This window comes from Eulemur rufifrons, chromosome 14, assembly GCF_041146395.1.
Source record: "Eulemur rufifrons isolate Redbay chromosome 14, OSU_ERuf_1, whole genome shotgun sequence".
Lineage (NCBI taxonomy): Eukaryota > Metazoa > Chordata > Mammalia > Primates > Lemuridae > Eulemur > Eulemur rufifrons.
The window spans coordinates 9,792,660-9,814,727 of NC_090996.1; the positions used below are offsets into that span (position 1 = coordinate 9,792,660).

The 22,068-nt window shown below is 54.5% G+C and overlaps 2 protein-coding genes across 2 annotated transcripts; one reads left to right on the forward strand and one right to left on the reverse strand.

Annotated features, from left to right (window-relative positions):
• The first annotated feature begins 6,055 nt into the window (after positions 1-6,055).
• Positions 6,056-9,090, forward strand: VGF (VGF nerve growth factor inducible). The gene is made up of 2 exons (XM_069487003.1): positions 6,056-6,250; positions 6,751-9,090. Exon 2 carries the CDS (start codon positions 6,771-6,773, stop codon positions 8,625-8,627), a length of 1,857 nt encoding a protein of 618 aa, XP_069343104.1. The 5' UTR covers positions 6,056-6,250; positions 6,751-6,770; the 3' UTR covers positions 8,628-9,090.
• Positions 9,091-10,026: 936 nt separating this feature from the next.
• On the reverse strand, positions 10,027-16,152 carry AP1S1 (adaptor related protein complex 1 subunit sigma 1). Its single transcript, XM_069485829.1, has 5 exons — positions 16,107-16,152; positions 14,120-14,298; positions 13,387-13,495; positions 12,030-12,167; positions 10,027-10,796 (listed from the first exon to the last, which is right to left on the reverse strand). Exons 1-5 carry the CDS (start codon positions 16,107-16,109, stop codon positions 10,749-10,751), a joined length of 477 nt encoding a protein of 158 aa, XP_069341930.1. The 5' UTR covers positions 16,110-16,152; the 3' UTR covers positions 10,027-10,748.
• Positions 16,153-22,068: the final 5,916 nt, after the last annotated feature.

Genomic DNA, 22,068 nt, shown 5'->3' on the forward strand with positions numbered 1-22,068 from the left:
GCCCAGTGTGCAATGTGGAGACAGACCCCATAAAGAAAATGTATTTATAATGCTCCCCCATTTGGCCCACTGGTTACCTTGGTGAGGCACTCTCCTGAGTCTGCCCCTCTGACTGGGGCTTCCTCCAACTTTGCATGCCCTTGCTATTTGGCAGGGCTCCTCCCCCAGGCCCCCAACTCACCGGGGGGCTCTGGCTGGAGAGTTTGGTGCAGTGGAGGGGCGGTCCCTCGGCCTGGCATGGGGGCTGTCTCCTGGTTCCAACCAGGCTGCCTTCTAGTGCGACTGGAACCCTACCTCTCAGTATTGCTGGACACCGCTCCCTTCTTCTGGATCATTTATGCTTTTTGGACTTTGAGAGTCTTCTATTTAAATGCAAGTAGTAACAGCTGCATTTGCACAGCGCTTTCTCCAACACCAGATCCCCACATCCAAGGCAGAGGGAGGAAATAGGCTCAGAAAGATCAAAGTGACTTCTAAGTCACTCACAGCAGCTGGGAATCTCCCAGGGAGAGAACCCAGGTGGCCCAAGTCCAGAGCATGCCCCAGAACCTCACTCTGTGTAATGGTGTTAGCTTGAACTTTTCGCTGGACAAGGGACAACTGCTAGGAAAATATTGACAGCCAGGGTCTGCTGGGGATGGAATCCAAGCTGTGGGCAGAGGAGGGCCCAGGTGGGCAAAGGGGACAGCTGCTGCTTGACCACTTTCCCCAGCTGTGGTTATTCTGCTGTGCTGCTCTGCCTTGGCTGCCTCCTGCGCCTGGCCATGCTGCCACCCTCCTTGTCACTGCCACCGTGGCTGTAAGGCAATAAAATGGACCTTTGCCCACCCTTTGTGTTAGTTTCACTTCTTCTCAGTGGGGAGGGGTGAGACACATTATCTTCCCCTTTTCCCCAGCAGCCTGTATTAGAGAGGATCTCTAAGCCCTGTGGCAATGGGGCTAATGACTTCCTGGGGGGGTGGTGCTGGGGAGGGCTGTTGGCCCGTTGTGCACCCCCACCCCCACCCCTGCCGAGCAAGGGAAGAAGCGGCTGCTCAGAACCGATGCGAGCAGCAGCGCGGCGCCCTGACTAGCCTCGGCCCTCGCTTTCCCCCGGACCCTGGAGTCAGCTGCCACCCACATTCTGTGGGTTCTTCTCCCAAGTTCCTCTTGGCATCCAGGACCAGCTTCCTTCAGCCCCAGGATCCAGGCATCTAACTCCCAGCTCTCGACTCACCCGCGGCCGGCCGCGCGCCTCGCTTTCCCCATTTCTGGGTGGGCAACGCGTGGTGGGGGGAGAAGGTAGAGAGAGCCTGGGCACCGCCCCCCGGGAGCCGAGCTCTGGAGCGGCGGAGACTGCGATCCCGAAAAGTAACACGCGGGGGCGCCAGGACGTGTGCGGACGCGGGCGAGGCAGCGCAAGGTGGTTTTCGTCCGTGTGAGTGTGTCCGTGGGCGTCTTTGTGTGTCTGCGTCTCTGTACATGTGTGTACGAGTCAGGGAGTGTCTGGGAGGTATGTATTCGGGACAATGTGTCTGATGTACCCCAGAATCAGGTACCCCAAGTGGCTTTTTGATGAGGACGATGCTTGATGTTACTATGTACGTGTGGATGGGGAGGCAGGTGACTTGTGTGTATTGTCGCGTGTGCACAGTGCAGCCTGTGAGTCCCTGAAACCACGTCTTGAATTTCTAAAGTCAAAGGTTTTGACTTTGGAAGGTTAAAGTCTGAGGGTTTTGACCCCTTCCCACTACCCCTAAGAGGAATGAGAACTTTCAATGCAAATCTCCATTGCCCTGGACGCATCTTCAGCATAGATCCTGACTGCTAGGCTAGGTGGGACATTGTGTTTGTGTAAGTGGGTGTGTCTCAGAATCTCAGGGTAACTCTGTATGATAGTGTGTTTGTTGTGTGTGTGACAAGTGGATTTTGGGAGGGGTTGGTTCAGGATTATGGAAGTGCACAATTTCCTTTCTCTTACTAGTTTGTGGATACCACCTTCATGATGTGTGTGTGCGTGTGTGAGAGCGCGCACGTGTGTGTGTGCGCGTGCATGCACATGTGTTTGTGTCTCAGTCTCCAGTGGCTGTCTCTCTTTGTGTCTCTCCCCATCTCTATCTCTCCCTCTCTCTCTCTGCCTTTCTTGGTGACTCATCTCTGCAGCGTTGCCCTCCCCCGGCTCTCTGGGTTTCCCCTCCCCCACTCAGGAGTGGGTGGGGGTCTGAGGGAATGAGACCCCGGACTAAATATCAGGGTGAGCACCCCTTCCCATCACTCATCATTCCAGACCCTCCAGTGTGGCCCCCAACCCTCTTCCGGATCCCTGTCCCAGGACTCCACACCCCTGGGGTGGGTAGCGGGTAGGGCAATGTGTTCTAAATGGGTCCAGTTTCAGGGGGCCTTCAGCCCCTTCCTTCAATTCAAAGTGGGGACCCCTGCCTCTCTCACAAAGTGCCCCCTTCCTGCCTGTCCCCCTATGGCTGACGCAATGAAAGGCTGCAGAGGTGAGTCACTAGTTGGGGGGAGGGGGAGGAGAAGAGGGGGACGGTGAGCTTCAGGGACCCCAAGCCTCTGCCCCTTCTTTCTCTCCCAGACCTCAGGGAAAAGACCCAGTGCTCTGCCTCCTCCCCTGGTTTTCCACACCCTCAGCTGGGATCACTACTCTGCTGGACCCCATCTTCCCCTGCTACCCTCTTGGAGAGCATGGGCGGTTCAGAAACAAAGGCAGAGAGAGATGGATTCATACAAACAACTCAGAGCAAATGCCAGGCATCCCCTCCAGGTCCCCATCTCAGCCCTGCCTCTTCCAGCTCTGTCTCTCCATTTCTCTTTCTTTCCTGCCATCTCCCTCCTCTCCCCATCCCAGGAACCTGTCCATAGTCCAGCCCTTTTCCAGAAGCCCCTAGGGGCAGCAGGGTATGAAGGGCACAGCTCATGCCCGGTGGGTAGGGGTGTGTGTGTGTGTGTGTGTGTGTGTGTGTGTGAATGAGCTGACCCAGGCAGGGAACTGGGATGGAGAGAGGTAGAAAGAGACTGTGCAGACATGAGGGGTCAAGACCCAGACTGTGGAACCCCCAAGCCTATTGCCTTTGGTGCCCCATACTTCCACCTCCCCCGACCCCAACCATAGGATGACCGAGGCTCTTGGGATGTCAATATCTGAGAAGCTCCCCTGGGCTTCTGAGCTTAAATGGAGGGAAGGAGAGATGGGGAGTTGGGGGAAAATGGAAGAATGGGGAACACTCTGAAAACAAGGGGCAGGGACCAAGAACTTGGGGGCTGCAGGTGAGTGGCTTGGACTCTGAGGCTTTACTGCACAGAGATCTAGAAATGAAGGTGAATGGGGGAAGGGCAAGAAAGATCAAAGCACAGGAAAGTCCACATAGCCACCAACGTATACCAACGTATAGGCATGGAAGGATCCAGAGAAATGCACAAAGTCACACACACACACGCACACACATGATTGTGTACCACCAAGCCAGGCACATGTTTCAGACACCAGCAGATGTCCAGAACTAGGTGCACTCAAAGACTCGCAACTGCATAGGTATACAGGCATTCAGAAGAGATCGGAACCCACACACACAGACACCTGGAAACAGGCAAAAACACAGACGCACAGATTGCAAGAGAAGATCACATATTTAAATTGGAAGCACTGCCATGCCCATCCTCTCTCAATCTGATTAAATACACAATTGGTTCCCCCCATTCCCTTTCTTTTTCTCTCCCCCTCCCCCTGCCTGATGTATCTCATTAATCTCTGTACATACAAAAACACACATACACACTCATGTACATGCACACACAGGTGCGTGCACGCGAGTACACACACACACACATACAGGCAAATACACAAAACAATTTCTCTAGGTATCTGTCTCCCCTCATCTTGCACTTGGTCTCTAATCCCCAGCAGCCTCACAGTCAGACCCCCTAGGCTCCCTCTCTCCCTCTTCCTTCTCTCTCGGATGGCTTCCCTTCCCCCTCTCCAGATGTCTGAGCCATCTCTCTCTGATTCATCCTCCTCGCGAAGGTAACGTGACCCCCTCCCCACCCCACTGCTCTCTGTAACCAGGCTGGGAAGATGAAGGGGAGATGGGGAGGGAAAGAGGAAGGAGGGGAGCCCAGAGGGGCACGGGGAGACCCTGGAGAGTTGTATGTGTGTTGGGGGGCGGGTCAGGCACTGCCTCAGGGTCTCCCGTCCCCTCTTCCCTCCTTTCTTTGGAATCTCCAGTCACCTTGGTTCTCGGTGTTTTTTTATCCTTTAGTCTGCTCCTTCTACCTGTTCCAGATTCCTTCTTTCCTTCCCCCTCCCCTGTCCCCATCTCTTCTCTCTTTCCTCTCTCTCCACTCCTCCCCACCTCTTTCCCCGCAGAGCCAGAGCCGATGGGCTTTCTTCTGGGAAAGTCGAGCCACTGATGGAAGCGAGAAACCACTGCTGGTTATAGAGGGAAAGCACGTGAGTGTGTGAGTGTGTGTGTGTGTGTGTGTGTGTGTGGAGGCGGGGTGTTAGAATGAGGGTCAGTGCTAGGAAAAGATGAGGAGGGGGGTGACGATTGTCTCTGAAAGAGTCTTTGAGCCCCTGACAGCCCTGATCCTGCTTTCCAGAGTCTCAGGGCGCGAGTGCCCTGTGTGCGCCCATGGGCACCCCTGTGTCCGCAGTTCTTGTGTGTCTGGCGTGTGTCATTGTCACTCCCCCCTTTCCCTGCCCACGCCCCCGCACCGCTCTCTGCCTGCACTGCAGCCCCCTCCAGCCTCCCTCCTTCCCCCGCTTCATTCCTGCAGTGGCTGCTCCCCGTGCCACCCTCCCTTCTCCCCTGCCCCCTCCCCATTTCCGTCCTCCCCCCTCCCCCGCCCACGGCTGGTCTCCCTTCACCGGACCCGGCTCGCTGATGGATTCTCTTTGCGCAATCTGTGCGTCATCTCCCCCCACCCCCGGAACCTCTAGCTGTCCAAGCCCCCAGCCCCAACCCCTCTGGCAGGAGATACGGTCGAAAGGTCTGGTGGCAGAGAGGGGCTATCTCTGACGTTGCACGGCCCCCCTCGCTTCGCGTTCAAACCTTCCCTTTAAGCGGTGAAGAGGGCTGGACTTGAGTCACCCCCCCCCCACCTGCGCAACCCCCTCCCCACCTGGTCTGGTCTCGCCCTCCAAACGTCCTTGGAGGGTGGGGGAAGCGGGAGGGAAAGAAATTGGAGGAGGGTGGGGAGAGGTGGGCTGAAAAGGGGCACAGCGGGGGCCCCGACATACGCGGCAGTCAGCTGGACAGAAGGACAGACACATCTTTTTCTCCAGACACGCACCGATCGTGAAAAGACACAACCTAGAAGCACACACATCCTCAATCTTTCCCCTTTCTCTTCCGACTCGGACCCTTTCCGACGGGATTGCCAAAATCGCAAGATCCACCCATCTGCCCCGGCTTGGGGCCACCACCCCGCGCCGCAGACCCGCGGACAGCGCCCGCAGGCGTGCAGATCGTTCCCTCTTCTCTCAGGTTCACGTCGTCCTTGGGCGTGTTCCCTACGGACCACGGTCTCGGGGTGGGAGCCCGGCCCACTCCTCGGCTTTCGAATCCTTATCCTGCCCGTCCCCAGCATTGATCTCCTAGTGGTGCCCAGTCAGACGCTGGGGGTGCCCCTATCCTATTCCGTTCAGCAACGCGGGCTCTCGCAGCTGCAAGTTGCTTTGTAACCCACCCTCCCGCCTTCCAGAGCCTCTGCATCCACCCTTCCATTCACTTTCCCATTCATTCATTCATCCTTTTCTCTTCGTCCCTCCTTCATTCATTCATGGCCCCCCGCCCCGCCCGCCTCAGCATTTCATTCATTCCTTCCTTCCTTCATTCATTCATTTCCCGGAGCTCGCCTAGCGCACACCCCTCCAGCCGGAGGCCCCAACGCGCAGGCGCAGGCAGGGAGAGGCAGGCACCCTCCAATCGCTGGGCATCCTCCCTCCTCCGGGCGCCCGCCCGCTTCCCCATGAATGAACATTGACGTCAATGGGGCGGGGCGCGCCCACGTGACCCTGCGCGCTGCTCTTTATAAGGCGGTGGAGGCGCGGGCGCTGTCCAGCGTGCTGAAGCCGGAGCGTGCGAGCCGCTCGGAGCTGCGCCGACCCAGCTGAGCCCAGCCCACTGGACGCCAGACTGCGACCGTCGTTCATATCCCAGCCACCGCTCCGAGGCCAGGCGGACGCGTCCCGATCTTCCCCTGTCCCACCCCGCCCCGACCCTCCTCTCTACCTCCCGCGTCGTGACACCAGCTGGTAAATACTCCGCTGTCCGTCCCTCAAACCCTCGGCAGCCGTGGGCGTGAGGGAGGGTTCTCTCTCCTCCTGGATGGGGGTGTTGAAAACACAGCGGGGAGCCCCCAGTTAGGGTCCCTGGTAAATGGGGGAGTCTCAGCTTTTCTCTTGCTGCTTAAGTCGCCCACGCACCATCCGGGAAGTCCTATGGGGAGGGAGCATAGATTTTTTTCCTTATCCTTGCTGCTTAGTACGTGGGCGATGGCAGTGAGATGGCTCAGGGAAGGGGGCGAGGAGGTACTGGGTGAGCGAGGGTTTCGGGCGTTCTTTCCCCATTTACATGACTCCAGAGATCGGCACAACATCTTCCTCCTGTGCTCCTAAACGTCCCTCTTCTGGGTAAGGTTAGGAGATCAGGGAAGCCCCGGATTTCCTGCTTAAACGTGGGGGAGGGAATGTAGAATTAGAGAGCGGGTAATTCTTACAGAAATCCTCTTTCTTTGGCCCTTTCTCTTTTTCAGTCTGCGGCAGCATCTTGGTCATGAAATCCCTCAGGTTGCCGGCTTCCACCCTCTTCTGCTTCCTTCTACTGATCAAGGGGTTAGGAGCGGCGCCCCCGGGTCGCCTTGAGGCGCAGCCTCCTCCTTTCAGCTCTGAACATAAAGAGCCGGTAGCTGGGGACGCAGTGCCCGGGCAAAAGGATGGCAGCGCCCTAGAGGTCCGAGCTGCTCGAAATTCCGAGCCGCAGGACGAGGGAGAGCTTTTCCAGGGCGTGGATCCCCGGGCGCTGGCCGCGGTGCTACTGCAGGCACTCGACCGCCCAGCCTCGCCCCCCGCGCCAGGAGGCTCCCAGCAGGGGCCAGCGGAAGAAGCAGCCGAAGCTCTGCTGACCGAGACCGTGCGCAGCCAGACCCACAGCCTCCCGGCGCCAGAGACCAAGGAGGCTGCGGCTCCGCCTCGCCCTCAGACTCAGGAGAATGGGCCCGAGGAGGGCGACCCCTCCGATGAGCTCGAGGCGCTAGCGTCCCTGCTCCAGGAACTGCGAGATTTCAGTCCAAGTAGCGCTAAGCGCCAGCAAGAGACAGCGGCAGCAGAGACGGAAACCCGCACGCACACGCTGACCCGAGTCAATCTGGAGAGCCCGGGGCCGGAGCGCGTGTGGCGCGCTTCCTGGGGAGAGTTCCAGGCACGCGTCCCAGAGCGCGCTCCCCTGCCACCCCCGGGCCCCTCGCAATTCCAGGCGCGTATGCCCGAGAGCGGGCCCCTTCCCGAAACCCACCAGTTCGGGGATGGAGTGACCTCCCCCAGAACACACCTAGGCGAGGCATTGGCACCCCTCTCCAAGGTGTACCAAGGCCTGGGTGCCCCCTTCCCCAAGGCACGCCGGCCTGAGAGCTCACTCCTGGGCGGCTCCGAGGCGGGGGAGCGCCTTCTACAGCAAGGGCTGGCGCAGGTAGAGGCCGGGCGGCGGCAGGCGGAGGCCACGCGGCAGGCCGCGGCGCAGGAAGAGCGGCTGGCCGACCTCGCCTCCGACCTGCTGCTCCAGTATTTGCTGCAGGGCGGGGCCCGGCTGCGCGGCCTGGGGGGTCGGGGGCTGCAGGAGGCGACGGAGGAGCGAGAGAGCGAAAGGGAGGAGGAGGAGGCGGAGCAGGAGAGACGCGGCGGGGAGGAGAGGGTGGGGGAAGAGGATGAGGAGGCGGCGGAGGCGGAGGCAGAAGCAGAGGAGGCGGAGAGGGCGCGGCAGAACGCGCTACTGTTCGCGGAGGAGGAGGACGGGGAAGCCGGAGCGGAGGACAAGCGCTCCCAGGAGGAGACGCCGGGCCACCAGCGGAAAGAGGATGAGGGAGCACAGGAGGGCGGGGAGGAGGAGGAGGACGACGACGAGGAGATGGACCCGCAGACGATCGATAGTCTCATCGAGCTGTCCACCAAACTCCACCTGCCCGCTGACGACGTGGTCAGCATCATCGAGGAGGTGGAGGAGAAGCGGAAGCGGAAGAAGAACGCCCCTCCCGAGCCTGCGCCGGCCCCCCGGGCCGCCCCTGCCCCCACCCACGTCCGCTCCCCGCAGCCCCCGCCCCCGGTCCCCGCCCCCGCTCGAGAAGAGCAGCCGGACTGGAACGAGGTGCTCCCGCCCTGGGATCGGGAGGAGGACGAGGTGTTTCCCCCAGGGCCCTACCACCCTTTTCCAAACTATATCCGGCCGCGGACACTGCAGCCGCCCGCGGCCTCTCGCCGCCGCCACTATCACCACGCCTTGCCACCTTCGCGCCACTATCCCGACCGGGAGGCCCAGGCGTGGCGCGCGCAGGAGGAGGCGGAGGCGGAGGAGCGCCGGCTGCAGGAGCAGGAGGAGCTGGAGAATTACATCGAGCACGTGCTGCTCCGGCGCCCGTGAACCGCCCCGGCCCCGCCCCCGCGCGCCCCCGCCGCGCGCGCCACTCCCCCCTCCGTGTCGTCCTCTCCCCTCTCGGTGTTTGCATGCGCCCTGGCCCCGCCCCTCGGCCGCCGCCCGGCCCCGCCTCCGCCCCGCCCCCGAGCTGTGTCGGGACCTGTCGGACCTCTTCCTGTGGCCCGAACTCCCAGAACTCACTCGCGGGTGACCCGGGGCCAGCCCAGGCGGGCGGGCGGTTTGTGCGAGTTCCCTCCCCTCGAGGGACGGGACGTCCCCATCCAAAACCGGAAAAAGCAGTTCCAGTTAATTGTGTGAAGCGTGTGTCTCCAGCCCTTCGGGCCTCCCAGAGGCTCTCCACCCACTCCCAAGTCGCTGTGAATTTACCCTTCTTTCCTTTCTCTGTTGTAAATACCCCTCACGGAGGAAATAGTTTTGCTAAGAAATAAAAGTGACTATTTTATTAGGACTTTGTTCTCGGTTATTCACCCGTCCCCTTGGGCCTGTGTGGTCCTTCCCAAGGGGCGGTGAGGGAAGCGCCAGCCACAACACTCATCCGGGCTCCCTACCCGCAAACCAAAGCCAGGGTTGGTTGGGGAACCACTGAAACCGTATTTCGGGGCAGAGTATGGCTCACACTCATTAGGAATCTCGGAAGTCCACGCCCAGCTTGGGGGTGGTGGTAGTTAAAGGCATTGGTCCCCAGGGCTCCACAGAGAGAGCAGAGTGGAATGTAACAAGAGTCAGTAGTCTGGGATGAGCCCAGCAGGCTTCTGGTTCAAAAGAAAATAACTTTGCACAGAAGGTGCCACAGCTCTGGGCACTTCCGAGGCTCTTCTTTCCTTGATGCCGGAGCTGCTTAGACACCTCTCCCTTAACTGCTCCCTGAATTTCCTGGTCCTAGGTGCTTCACAAGAAATGTGGGGAGCAGGGGGTGGCAGCCACAGAGAAACCCCCATTCTCCCCATTTCTTAACCCTTTTCTAATCCTAGATACCCTTGAACTTCTGGTTATCCTCCCCAAATGAAATTAAGCCAGGCAAATGAAATCTCCTACAAAGAAATCTTAAGAGAAGTAGACCCATGTCCCCAGGAGTTGTTCCTCCCTGGGCAAAGGCATTGAGCATGAAAATCTGTTTGGGGTGAGGTGGCCAGATCACATACTGGACATCTAAATTTGAATTACAGATAAACATCAGATACGTTGTTAGAATTAAATGTGTCCCAAACATTGCTTGGGACACAGTTCCCCCGCTCCCAAAGTTATTTGTTTTTTATCTGAAATTCAAATTTAGCTGAGTGTCATCTATTGTCATAGTTCCTAGTTCAGGGCAAGAGGCGAATGGGCAGTGATGCCAGCAGCCCTGCCTCCCTCCACAGAGCCCAAGGCAAGCAATGTCCAGAAATGCTTTTCCTTTTATTTCAGAAGAAAGGAAATAAAGGCAGACACACACACAACCCCCTCCCCCAGCTCCTGCCTCGCCCAGAACTGGAGTGAAGGACGGACAGGGCCAGCTCCCACCACACCCGCCCCTCCCCCAACCCTTCCTTCCCTCAAAGTGGCAAGGTTAGAAAAAAATTAACTATGTTTTCCTCCCCTGGCACTGGCGGAGGCCCCACTACAGCCAAGGAGGAGGAGTGGGCAGGGGAGGGCAAAGGCCTTCCCTCTCACTACAGGGAAGCCCCCTCCCAGGCAGAGGAGCTGCCCTGGCTGGATGGGGGAGGGTGGAGGTAGGTCACGGGCATGGGGCAGAGAAGAGCCCTGAAAACCTTTTCCCTTTAACCTGACATATTTATATATTTACAGTTAGGGAGGGGAGGACATCTGGGGGAACAATGGTTCTTCAAAGGCAGGGAATGAAAGCCAAATAGCACCCCCGTCTTGGTCACATTTTCCTGTCTCCTAGCTCCTAGAACCTTGGGTGGCAAAGGGGAAACAGGAGGTAGGGGTGGAGGGAGGGAATGTTTCAAGGGCCTGAGCCCACAGCTCACTCCAAAGGAAGGTGAGGCAGCAGAGGAGCAGCCGGGTCCCACGGAGAAAAGGGCCCTGGGCGAGACGAGAAGCAGCCACTCACGCCCTGCTCCCCACCAGCTCCCATCTCCACGCCCGGCCGGGGGGGCGACTGGACTATGCCAGACCCATCTCCTCCAGCACACTGCGTGGCGACTCATCCTCCTGAGGCAGAGACAGACAGAGGGTGACGCAGACACCAGGAGAGGCAGACAGGGTGGGCAAGACGACAGCAATCACGAGGAAGGTGGAGGGGGGAGAGCACACAGAGACACGGGGAGGGGGAGAGAAGCCAACGTGAGCCCAAGGCTGGGGTGCTGCGAGCCCTTCAGGGCAGCTCGCCAGCCCCCTGGGGCCACCCCAGAGCCAGTGAATGAATGGTGGCAGTGGGGTCCAGGCTGAGTCCATCACCACCCAGAGAACCTAAAGCCCCGAGCTTGGGGAGCTCCTCCTCTGTACCTGGGGGCAAAGGCAGTGGAGCCGGGACTGGGAGAATGGAAACCTGCTGCTGGGGGCTGGGGGTGCAGATGGTGAGGTGCTGTTTTTCAGAGTGGGGGGAGGCAGTAGGAGGTTGGCACCAGGTCCCTGAGGGAAGGTGAGCCAGACTGCAGAGATGAGTCATTAGGGCCTGAGCAGAGCACTAGTAACATGGGTGGGTGTGTGTGCCAGGGCACGGGCATGTGTGAGTGTGTGTGTGTGTGTGTGTAGAGGGGAAGCTGGACTGGTGAGGGGGCCAGCTCAGCTCTGCCTCTCTCCTACTGCAGAGAGGGCCCCCCCGCCCCCCATCTCTCCCCCTCCTCAGAGCCAGCTCAGGCCGCTCGCTCATCACTGCAGATTCCGGTGACTCATCTCCCTGCATCAAGGCTCAGCAGTGGCACAGCAGAGAGGGGGCAGGCAGTAATGGGGTGAGGGTGGGGGCGCCGGATTGCAGGGACACTGGATCCAGGTGCCCTTGACCCCAGCCCCCTAATTCCCACAGCCTTTTGTCCTGAGCAGCAGAGGCTTTTGAGTAGGTGTGTGCAAAAAAAAAAAAAAAAGGTGGGGTGGGAGAGGAAATCAGGGAAGAAAAGAATGATCTGCCATGTGCCCCTTCTCTGATTCTCTAAGCAACCCTTAATGCCAAGAGAGGCGTGGGACAAAAGAGGTTCAGTTGGGACAAGACACCTCAGGTCTTGGGAGGAGGACAGAGCTTGGAACAAGGGGAGCACGGGTGGGCTGTCTGCTCCCGTCTCCCGCTCCATGGGATCAGGGCTTGAGGACAAGCTGGAGAGTGGGGCGCCGTGGGGGCCATACGCCACAGGGAGGGGGGCCCCCCTGGCGGCGGGCAGGGTGTCCAGGGGAGGCAGGGCACCCTCTGCCAGGGTACCCTTCCTCCTCCTCACTGTCCCTGGCCCGTACCTCCTGCAGCAGGTCTGCCTGCTCGATGGCCTTCAGCACACTCTTCTTGGAGGTGTCCTGGACATCCCCCCCCATCAAAAACTCATCCAAGATGAAGTAGGCCTTCTCAAAGTTGAAGATGATGTCCAGCTCGCACACCTGGGAGGAAGGGCAGAGGCTGAGTGGAGCTTCAAGGTGCATTCCCAGCCCCCACCTTTCTCACGACCACTCCTCCCACCTTGGTCGTGGGCCCCAGGCCTTGGTACTAGGTTTGGCTTTTTCTTCTCTTCCTTTTGCCTCTTTCTCCCTGATCATGATATATTAGTTGTCCCATTCTACCCTTCTCTGTGGCTCTCCTTGCCTTTCCCCCAAAATCTGTGAAATGTTCCCTCCGAGGCTGGGCTGGCCTCTCTCCTTAGCACTGTGGGCAGGGAGGGAGGAGATGCTGGACCATGGGGTAGAAGACTTGAGTTCTAAGCAGGGCTCTGCCACTAACCAGCTAGCTATACATGTCATTGAATGTCTCTGAGCCTCGGTTTTCTTTTTTTTTTTTTTTTTGAGACAGAGTCTCGCCTTGGGTAGAGGGCAGTGGCATTATCATCATAGCTCATTGCAACCTCTAACTCCTGGGCTCAAGGGATCCTCCTGCCTCAGCCTCCTGAGTAGCTGGGACTACAGGCAAGCACTACCACACCAGGCTAATTTTTCTATTTTTAGTAGAGATGGGGTCTTGCCCTTGCTCAGGCTGGTCTTGAACTCCAGAGCTCAGGCAATCCTCCCACCTCAGCCTCCTAGAGTGCTAGGATGACACCTGTGAGCCACCGCACCTGGCTTGAGCCTCCGTTTTGATATCAATACCTACTTATAGGATGGAATGAGGAACAAACACAAGAACCTGAAACTGAAAGCACTTTGTAAATTAAATGGGATACAAATTATGGAGTTATTACTATTGCCCATCTCAGATCTGAGCTGTCTGCCAATGCCCAGGCTATACTCCAGATAAGTTCATTCAGAATCTCTGGGAATAAGACCTACGAATAGCTATTTTTAAAAACTCTCCAGAAGATTCCAGTGCAAAGCCTAAGTCAGGAACCACTAATAAAATCTGAACTTGGTCTCTGTGTGAGAAGTTCAGGCTGGGCTCTACGTGGAGATTAAGTGCCAGCTTCTGCCCCCACCCTCCCCCCAGCTCAGGGATGATTAAGGGACAAAGCTAATAGGCTTAAAGATTAAAAAGGGAGATTAATTACTGCTCTCACTGCTCCAACTTCACCTCTCCCCTGAGACTTCCAGGGCAGAGACTGGAAGGGCCTCAAAGTTTAGTAGGAAGAGGGGATTTCTGGGTATGGAAACTGGAGCGGGTGGGGAGACTTACGCTGCCAAAGTATTTGTCCAGGAGCTCCACATATCGATGGATCAACTCCAGCGTGATGAGCTCATTGTCCTGGCCCTCGATGGCGCAGCAGAAGTAGAGACTGGCATATCTGAGGAGAGGGGCACATGCGGCATAGCTGGGAGCTTGTTTCAGGACCCAGGCATTCTAGGCTCAAACCTCCAACTGGCCCTGGGGTCTGGGCATAGGTGGGGTGGCCCTAGGGTATGCAAAGAGCAGCTCACTCTACCTCTTACCGCTGTCTTACAAACAGGCAAAGACGCATGCTCTTTCCTTCTTGCCCTCTGACCTGCTCCGTTTGACTCAGCAAAAACCTGAGCCAACTACTTCACCTGCTCATAAGAGAAGGAACCGGAAAGGGTGTGTGTGTGTTGTGTGTGTGTTTTGTGTGTGTCTGTGTGTTGTGAAAAGTGGGGCAGGATTTCTGACTGGTAAATGAGACTGCATGGGACATGTGCAGTGGACAAGATAGGGCCATAGGGACAGAAGTATGTACCTGAGGCAGGTGTCAGCCTTCAGCAAAACCAAGTGGGGAACAAGAATTTCTTCGAGGGGAGTTTGGAAAGTAAAGGAGGCTTTCACCACTGTCCTCCAGATGTCCTCAGCTCCCAGGTCTCCCTGACCTAAGGGACTGCCATTTCTCAGCCCTTTTAACCCGTTGCCAAACTCTAATCCAGCAGGATCTAGGCAGGTCTGAGAGTAGGTGGGGAGTCACCTCTTGTAGACAACCTTGAGGTCCCTCCACTCCAGGAAGCTGCACATCTTGGGCTTGCGAGCCAGAACAACCTGCATCAGCTCCCGAACCATCTTCTTTCGCTCCTTGTCTGAAGTAGCCAGGTACCATTTCTGCAGCCGCAGTTTTCCCTGCCGGCTGAACAGCAGCATGAATCGCATCTAGGGGGCGAGGGTAGAAGTGAGGGTCAGAGATTTGGTTCTCTGAGCCTCTTTCTTCCATAACACATGGACCCAAACTCATCCCGTCTAATTCTTCTGCACTCACAGCTCCTGCTCCTACTATCTTCAAAAATCCAGCCCCTCCACTCTGGGTGTTCCCGCCAGCAGGTGTCTGTCTTGCCCTCTGGGGGAAGCCGGAGCTTCTGAGTCTGTTATTTGGGTTCAAATCCTGGCTCTATTAATTATGTACAGCTTTGGGCAAATTACTTTATGTCTCTTGGCCTCAGTTTCCTTATCTGTAAGATGGAGATGATAAAAGTACCTACCTTACAGAGTTGTTAGGAGGGATTAAATGAATTGATATACACAAGAGTGCCTGGCACATGGCAGGCACTATAACCTCTTAGGTATTATTATTCCCTGACCTATTTCCAAATGTATGTAAAATGCCTAGTACAAGAAGCCCATATCTGGTGCCAAAGAAATGCCTGTTCTCTTCCATGCTCCCTCTATCCACCACCATGCTGAAATTGGGTATGTTATTCCTCAAGAAGCTACCTTAATTCTCCACCCCATCCTAGCCATAAGTCCTTAATGATGTCCCCAACACGCTGGCCTCCAGTGCCAGTCCTGTGCCCAGGGGTATCCTTTTCTGCAATGCGCATGTCTAATGCCACACATGGGACTGGGATGTCCAAATTCCACCCTTCTCTCTTCAGCCAGCCAGCATTTGGCCCCTGACATTCTTCTCTTAACTTTTCTTCCTTTTAAGGAGCCTCCAGGCCAGACACCAGGTGACCAATGTCCCTTTCAATCCCTCAGGGCACGGCACCCAGGGGGCTCCTCTAGGGAATGTTTGTAGAACAAAGAGCAAGCTAGGAGAAGTGGGATGGAGTGCTGAGCCCTCACTACCCCCTGCACCCCAGCTTCCCAGTTCCAGGGGGTCTGGGCCACATCCGGAGTTAGCTCCTTCTCCCAGCAGTCCTCTCCATGGACATTTTCTGGGCTGGAATCCCTGGGTGGATGGAACAGTACTAGCTTAGTAGGCTAAAAATCAGAATTCAGGAGAACTGATTTTTTTTTTTTTTTTTTTTGGTGGTGGGGAAGGAGGGGAACAGAGGGGCGCAAGGGAGCTTTGGGCGGCTAATATAGGGGGGTGGGGAGCGAGCAGGAAGAAGGCAGGCCTGGGTTCCGGAAAGGGAGTAGGATGGGGGGAGGCGGAGAACGAAGAACACCGAACCCAGGATCCCAAAGCTTGGGTCCCTGAGAGCAAGACCTCGAGCCTACTTCGCTTCCGCACCTCGGCCCAGCCTCCAGGCGAGCATGGCCACGAACCCAGGCAGGGCGATCACTCCTTGGATCCGGAAACTGTCCCCTTCCACACCCCGCTCCCTACAGGGGCCCTGCGCTCGGGTCTGGGCTGCTCGGGAAGAGGGTTTCTGTGACCCGCGACCCCGGCTCCCTCCCTCCACGAACAGACCCTCGCACCCTTCTCCCTCGGGCGACTTCCCTGCGGCAGTGGTCTGGCCCCCTTGGACCGAGACCCGGGCGATCCTTCCGGCTCGGGACGGTCCCGCCGTCCCCTCGTCAGCCCTCTCGTCCCACAAATGCGCCCCCTCCCCGCCCCCTCCAGAATGCCATTTCCAGCTCTTCCTTCCAAGGCCGGCTCGCCCACCCGCCCAGGTAAGTGGCCTCCGAGGACCAGAGGGAAGAAACAGCGGCTCAGACCGAGGGCGGCCCCCAAGGACCCCTGCAGGTGCAGCCCACGCCCCTCGCTTCCCCCTCCCCTCCCTCTTCGCACAGCCTACCATCCTGCAGCCTCCGGCTCGGCGCGTCCCACTTCGGCCACCGTAGGCGCCCGCTCCACTCCCTTTCTTATCCTTTCTCCCCGGCCCGCCCTCTCGGTTGAAGCCCCGCCCCGGCCCGCCCAGGCTGAGCCCCTCCGCGCTACGCACTGCGCAGGCGCCAACGCTGCGGGGCGCGCGGGCGGGGCTGGAGGCGGAGAAGCAGAAGCCATGGCAACCAGGTCCTTGACTTCAGCTTTGAGTAGCTCGGTCGTCATGGCAACAAGGATGTCTGGTGGGGGTTGGTTGGAGGATGGGGGAGGAAGACAATGAAGTTCTCGCGCTTTGGAGCCTTGGGGAGAAAAAGGCGGGAAAAGGGGTGCGAACTTAAACGATCAAGATGGGAGGATCCTTGAAGTTCTTGAAAAAGCAGGGAGCTCCAGTGGAAGGGGTGTGGGCAATTAAGAGGGACCAGTGTGGAAATTATGTGTAGCGGAGGAAGAATGACCTGGAAAACAGGAAAAAAAAGGGCAGTGGTGGGGCAGGCATGAGGAAAGTATAGAGCTCAGACTAAACATCTACAGAGAACCTGCTAGACACGACACTCTAATCTTGTTTTTTTGAGGGAGGAGGCGGGGAGTACAGGGTCTCGCTCTGCCGCCCAGGCTGGAGTGCAGTGGCACCATCATAGCTCACTGCAACCTCAAACTCCTGGGCTCAAGCGATCTGGCTATTTTTTTCTATTTTTAGTAGAGATGGGGTCTCCTTCTTGCTCAGGCTGGTCTTGAACTCCTAGCCTGAAGCAATCCTCCCGCCTCCGCGTCCCAGAGTGCTAGGATTACAGGCTTGAGCCACCACACCTGCCTGGCACTCTCATCATAAAGTAAGAGAAATGTGTAGGAAATGAGGGAGATGAGAAATACCAGAGAAAAGGAAGGGCTGATATAAAAGGGGTGTAAAGAAAAGAAAGAGAAACATGAATTAAGGCAAGAGGGGAAGAAATAAAGAGAATCTTACAAGGTTAGTGTTAGTCAAAACTAGAATGAAAATCCACACTAGATGAAATCCAAACCTAAATGTAAAGATAAGGAGGATGTAAATTGTAATATGAGCTTCGTAGCTGAGTGACTGTGTGTGTGTGTGTGTGTGTGTGTGTGTGCTCATGTGGTGGACTAAGGAGGTGTGGATACAAGCGGGAGAGAAAATCTTAAATTTTGTCATGCCGAAGACTTAACATCTATTTTGAGACATTTTTGGCAATGAATGATGCTGTTATTTTTGAGTAGTGCTTGAAGTAATTGTTGGTAAGGCCTTACCTGTCTCTACTCTATGTTCTTTTTTTTTCCTCGTTCTTTGTTATGGAGGCAATATGCTCTAGTGGCAAGAGGGTGGGCCTAGTTCACCTGGGATGGAATGTTGTCTCTAACTCTTACTAAGATGTACAGCCTCAGGCCAGTTACTTAACTGTCCATCTCCTCATTTTAAGTATGAGGACAGCAGTACGTATCTTCCAAGGTGGTTCTGAGGAGTAATATATAGAAAGTATCTAGGACACTTTAAACACTTGATAATGGTAGCTATTATTTCTCCTTCCCAACTTTTCCTTTTTTTTTTTTTTACCTTTTTTTAATTTTTCCTTTCATTTTTGTTTCTTTTTCTCTGCCTACACCTTAGGCTTGCCAATGGTATAGTCTAAAGCATATGATGTTACCAATGGGATATCTTACCAATGGCATACATAGTTGGCTAAACTATCTTGGTGTTATTTATTAGGTCAAGAATAAGATCAATAAAGCAAGTTGTTAGAGTTAGAAAGGGTGTATCATTATGCAGTGAAAAGAAGGAATAGAAGTGTGTAAAAGGCAGAAGACAAAACAAATAAAAAGAAATATGCTCATGGGAGAGAAGAGAAGGTTGTGCATAAGGAAGTATTTAGCGGTGAGGTAAAGACATAAGGCAGAGACCCAGGCAACAGCCTTCGGAAATTTGGAAGCTCTAGAGATGTACACTCCTACACTCCTTGGAAAGCTGACACTTTCTAGAATTCCTTGTTTCAATGTGGTATGCCTAACGGCAGAAACTATAAGATTCATGAGAGAATTGTTAGAAATATGAGTTTTGCTCATGTAGAGTCATAGAATTCAAGTGGTTCAAAGTAGTTAGAAGATGGCAGGCTGAATTTCTTCTTTGTTAGTGAGCAATGAAGGTGGAGAATCTGTGAGTTGGTGGATTCAATACAGCTTGTGCACGGAGATGAGTTTAGATTTGATTCAGTAGGCAGCTGGGAGTCATTATGGTTGTCTGAGCTAGTGAATAACTTGGTGAAAACAGTGTTAGGAAAATAATCTTATAGTAATATGTGGGGCAGTTTGAAAGGACAACTGGAAGGCTTGAAGATCATCCAGGGGGCAGTTTTGGGAATCTAATCACAAGGATGAAATGGAGAGGGACAAATCAGAGAGACCTCTAATGGGCCAATCAACTGAAGTTGATCATTCATCTAAGCAGAAGAAGGGAGAAGAATCAAATATGAGCGTGGAAGATTAGAGGTGCCCTTTGTATTAATACAAGTGGAAAAATGGAAGAGGCGAGATTCTCCTTCATAGGTAGGGATGATGTTTGTTTTGCTCTATAAACCATGCTGATACCTCCCCACAGGATAGAGTTTGGATGTTTGTCCCCTCCAAATCTCATGTTGAAATTTGATCTCTGATGTTGGAGTTGGGGCCAGGCTGAGTGGGAGGTGCTTGGGTCATGGGGGCAGATCCCTCACGAATGGCATGGCGCCCTCCTTGTGGTAATGACTGACTTCTCTCTCATTAGTTCACGTGAGAGCTGGTTGTTTAAAAGAGCGTGAGCACCCCTTCCTCTCTGTCTTGCTCCTTCTCTTGCCATGTTATACCCCTGCTCACACCAGGTGACATGCCTGCTGCCCCTTTGCCTTCCGCCTTGATTGGATGCTTCCTGAGGCCCTCACCAGAAGCAGATGTTGGTACCACACTTCTTGTACAGCCAGCAAAACCATAGATCAAATAAACCTCTTTTCTTTATAAATTACCCAATCTCAGGTATTCCTTTATGCCAACACAAAACAGACTAATGCCCCATGCCGCCATGCTGCGGTTGTAGAGGTGGTTCCTGCGGTGGCTGAGTGAGTGGCCCCCGAGGCTTCTCAATCCTTTCAGCCCTGTAAGTTGATGATCCTCGTTCTTCCTTCATGTGATGCTCTTCGCACCCACTTTTGGCCCATTCTTTAGCTAGTTCTCTTAGTCTATTTGTGCTGCTAGAACAAAATACCTTAGATTGGGTAATTTATAAACGACAGAAATTTATTTCTCACAGTCCTGGAGGCTGGGAAGTCCAAGATCAAGGTGCCAACACGTTTGGTATATGGTGACGGCCATTCTCTGCTTCCAAGATGGCACCTTGCTGCCATGTCCTCTGGAGGAGACAAACACTGTGTCCTCACATGGTGGGAGGGACAGAAGGGGTGAAAAAAGTGGGGAACTCCCTCTGTCAAGCCCTTTTATAAGGGTACCTAATCACTTCCTGAAGGCCATATCCCTTAGTACTGTTGCATTGTGGGTTAAGTTTCACATGAATTTTGGAGGGGACACCATCGTCCAAGCCATAGCAATAATGCATAGTTCTCCGATGGTGTCATTTGCAGTAATTTCTTTTTAAAAAAATTTTTCTTCTTTTTCTTCTTTTTTTTTTTTTTTAATGAGCAATCATGTAGGACCTTATCATATGCTGCCTTTAATAGTCCTGAACATTTGAACGCTTTCTGTGGTCGATGTTTGTCATTCTTTTTACCTCCTCTAAATCCCCTTCTTAGAGTATAGGGATCCTCCATACTCTAGGGGGAGACAGACCAACCTCCCAGTATGGCATTCAGATTTCCAGATATTGACTTTTGTAGCATTCTTTGTGGGCACAGCATGGACACATCTGCTGGGCTCTGCCCATCCATGCACCTGCCGAGAATTTGGTCCAGGAGGGATTTAGGTGGGCATGAGGTGATGGAGGGTAGATAAGACCCTAGCAAAGGGTCAGGGGGTCAAGTTCCTAGGGCAGCAGGGGAATGGCGCCAATGGCAGTAGCACAGGTGTGATGTGGGACATTGTTCCTAGTGTGAGACCTCCCTCCATCCCTGGTTCTCTGGCTGTCCTGGTGGTTCCCTGAGCTCCCCAGTTTCCTATTATGCTTCAGTTAGCCTGAGTTGGCTTCTGTTGCTTGTAACTGAGAACTCTGCCTGGTGAACCGCATTATCGTGGCATATTGTCCACTGGCTGCATATGTGTCTGCCTCGTCTCTTCAGCGGGTTGTAAGCTCCTGCAGGATGGTGTCATCTACACCTGTCATGTCTTCCTGGCACCCAGAGCAGTGCTTGTTGGTTAGCTTCAATTATGATCTGTATAAATGGTTACAAGTATAGACATTTAAATCTTACTTCTTATCCAACATATGCCCAATTCTATTTTCATATTTAATATTATGCCTTTTATATCTATTATTCCTGCTAAATATTATACCTTTTATATCTATTATTCCTGCTACGATAAAACTGTCTTCTTTTGCTGTTTCTGTTGTGCCTAGTGCAGTGCCTGACATACAGCAAGTACCCAATATTTGTTGAATAACTGTATACTGGATCTCCCATTGCAAATTCCATTGTCATCCTAAACTTCACTTGCCAAAAATGAGTTACCTCTTCCTTCTGTTTTCCCCAGAAAGCATCTCATCTCTTGGTTTCCTGTTGTTGTTGACATTGCTATCTTTTTCTACATTTGCAGGCAGTAAGGCTGGGACATAAAGAGTAACAGAAAAGTGTGGGCCGGGCGAGGTGGCTCACGCCTGTAATCCTAGCTCTCTGGGAGGCCGAGGTGGGCGGATCGTTTGAGCTCAGGAGTTCGAGACCAGCCTGAGCAAGAGCGAGACCCCATCTCTACTAAAAATAGAAAGAATTATATGGACAGCTAAAAATATATATATAGAAAAAATTAGCCGGGCATGGTGGTGCATGCCTGTAGTCCCAGCTACTCGGGAGGCTGAGACAGGAGGATCGCTTGAGCCCAGGAGTTTGAGGTTGCTGTGAGCTAGGCTGACGCCACGGCACTCACTCTAGCCCGGGCAACAGAGTGAGACTCTGTCTCAAAAAAAAAAAAAAAAGAAAAGTGTGGCTTATTTAAGGGACTCAGGGGAGACTTGCCCGACTAGATTAGGAGGGCGATGGGAGAGTGGCTGGATTCTCAGAGGAGGGTGTGAGCAGTCTGAAATCAACCTGGCGACTTGGGACTTCACTCTCATGTGTGTCCCTTGAACATGCCTTGCTGTAATTTTTCCTTTGTGATTTTGTTCCTGCTGTTTTCTGGAATGCCCTACCATTCCTTCCCTACAGACCCAAATCCATCTTATTTATCCTCGAGCAGCTGCTCCTCTGATGAGCCTTTTACATTCCAGTCCAGGCTGTGGTGACCATTTCTACAATGTTCCTTTCAATTTTTTTTTTTGAGACAGAGTCTCGCTCTGTTGCCCGGGCTAGAGTGCCATGTCGTCAGCCTAGCTCACAGCAACCTCAAACTCCTGGGCTCAAGCGATCCTCCTGCCTCAGCCTCCTGAGTAGCTGGGACTATAGGCATGCACCACCATGCCCGGCTAATTTTTTCTATATATTTTTAGTTGTCCACATAATTTCTTTCTATTTTTAGTAGAGATGGGCTCTTGCTCTTGCTCAGGCTGGTCTCGAACTCCTGAGCTCAAACAATCCACCCGCCTCGGCCTCCCAGAGTGCTAGGATTACGGGCGTGAGCCACCGCGTCCGGCCCCAATTTTTAAAAAAATTATTTTATTTTTTGAGACAGGGTCTCGCTCTATTGGCCTGGCTAGAATGCAGTAGTATCACCATACCTCACTGCAGCCTCAAACTCCTGGGCTCAAGCAATCCTCCTGCCTTGGCCTCCTGAGTAGCTGGGATTATAGGCAC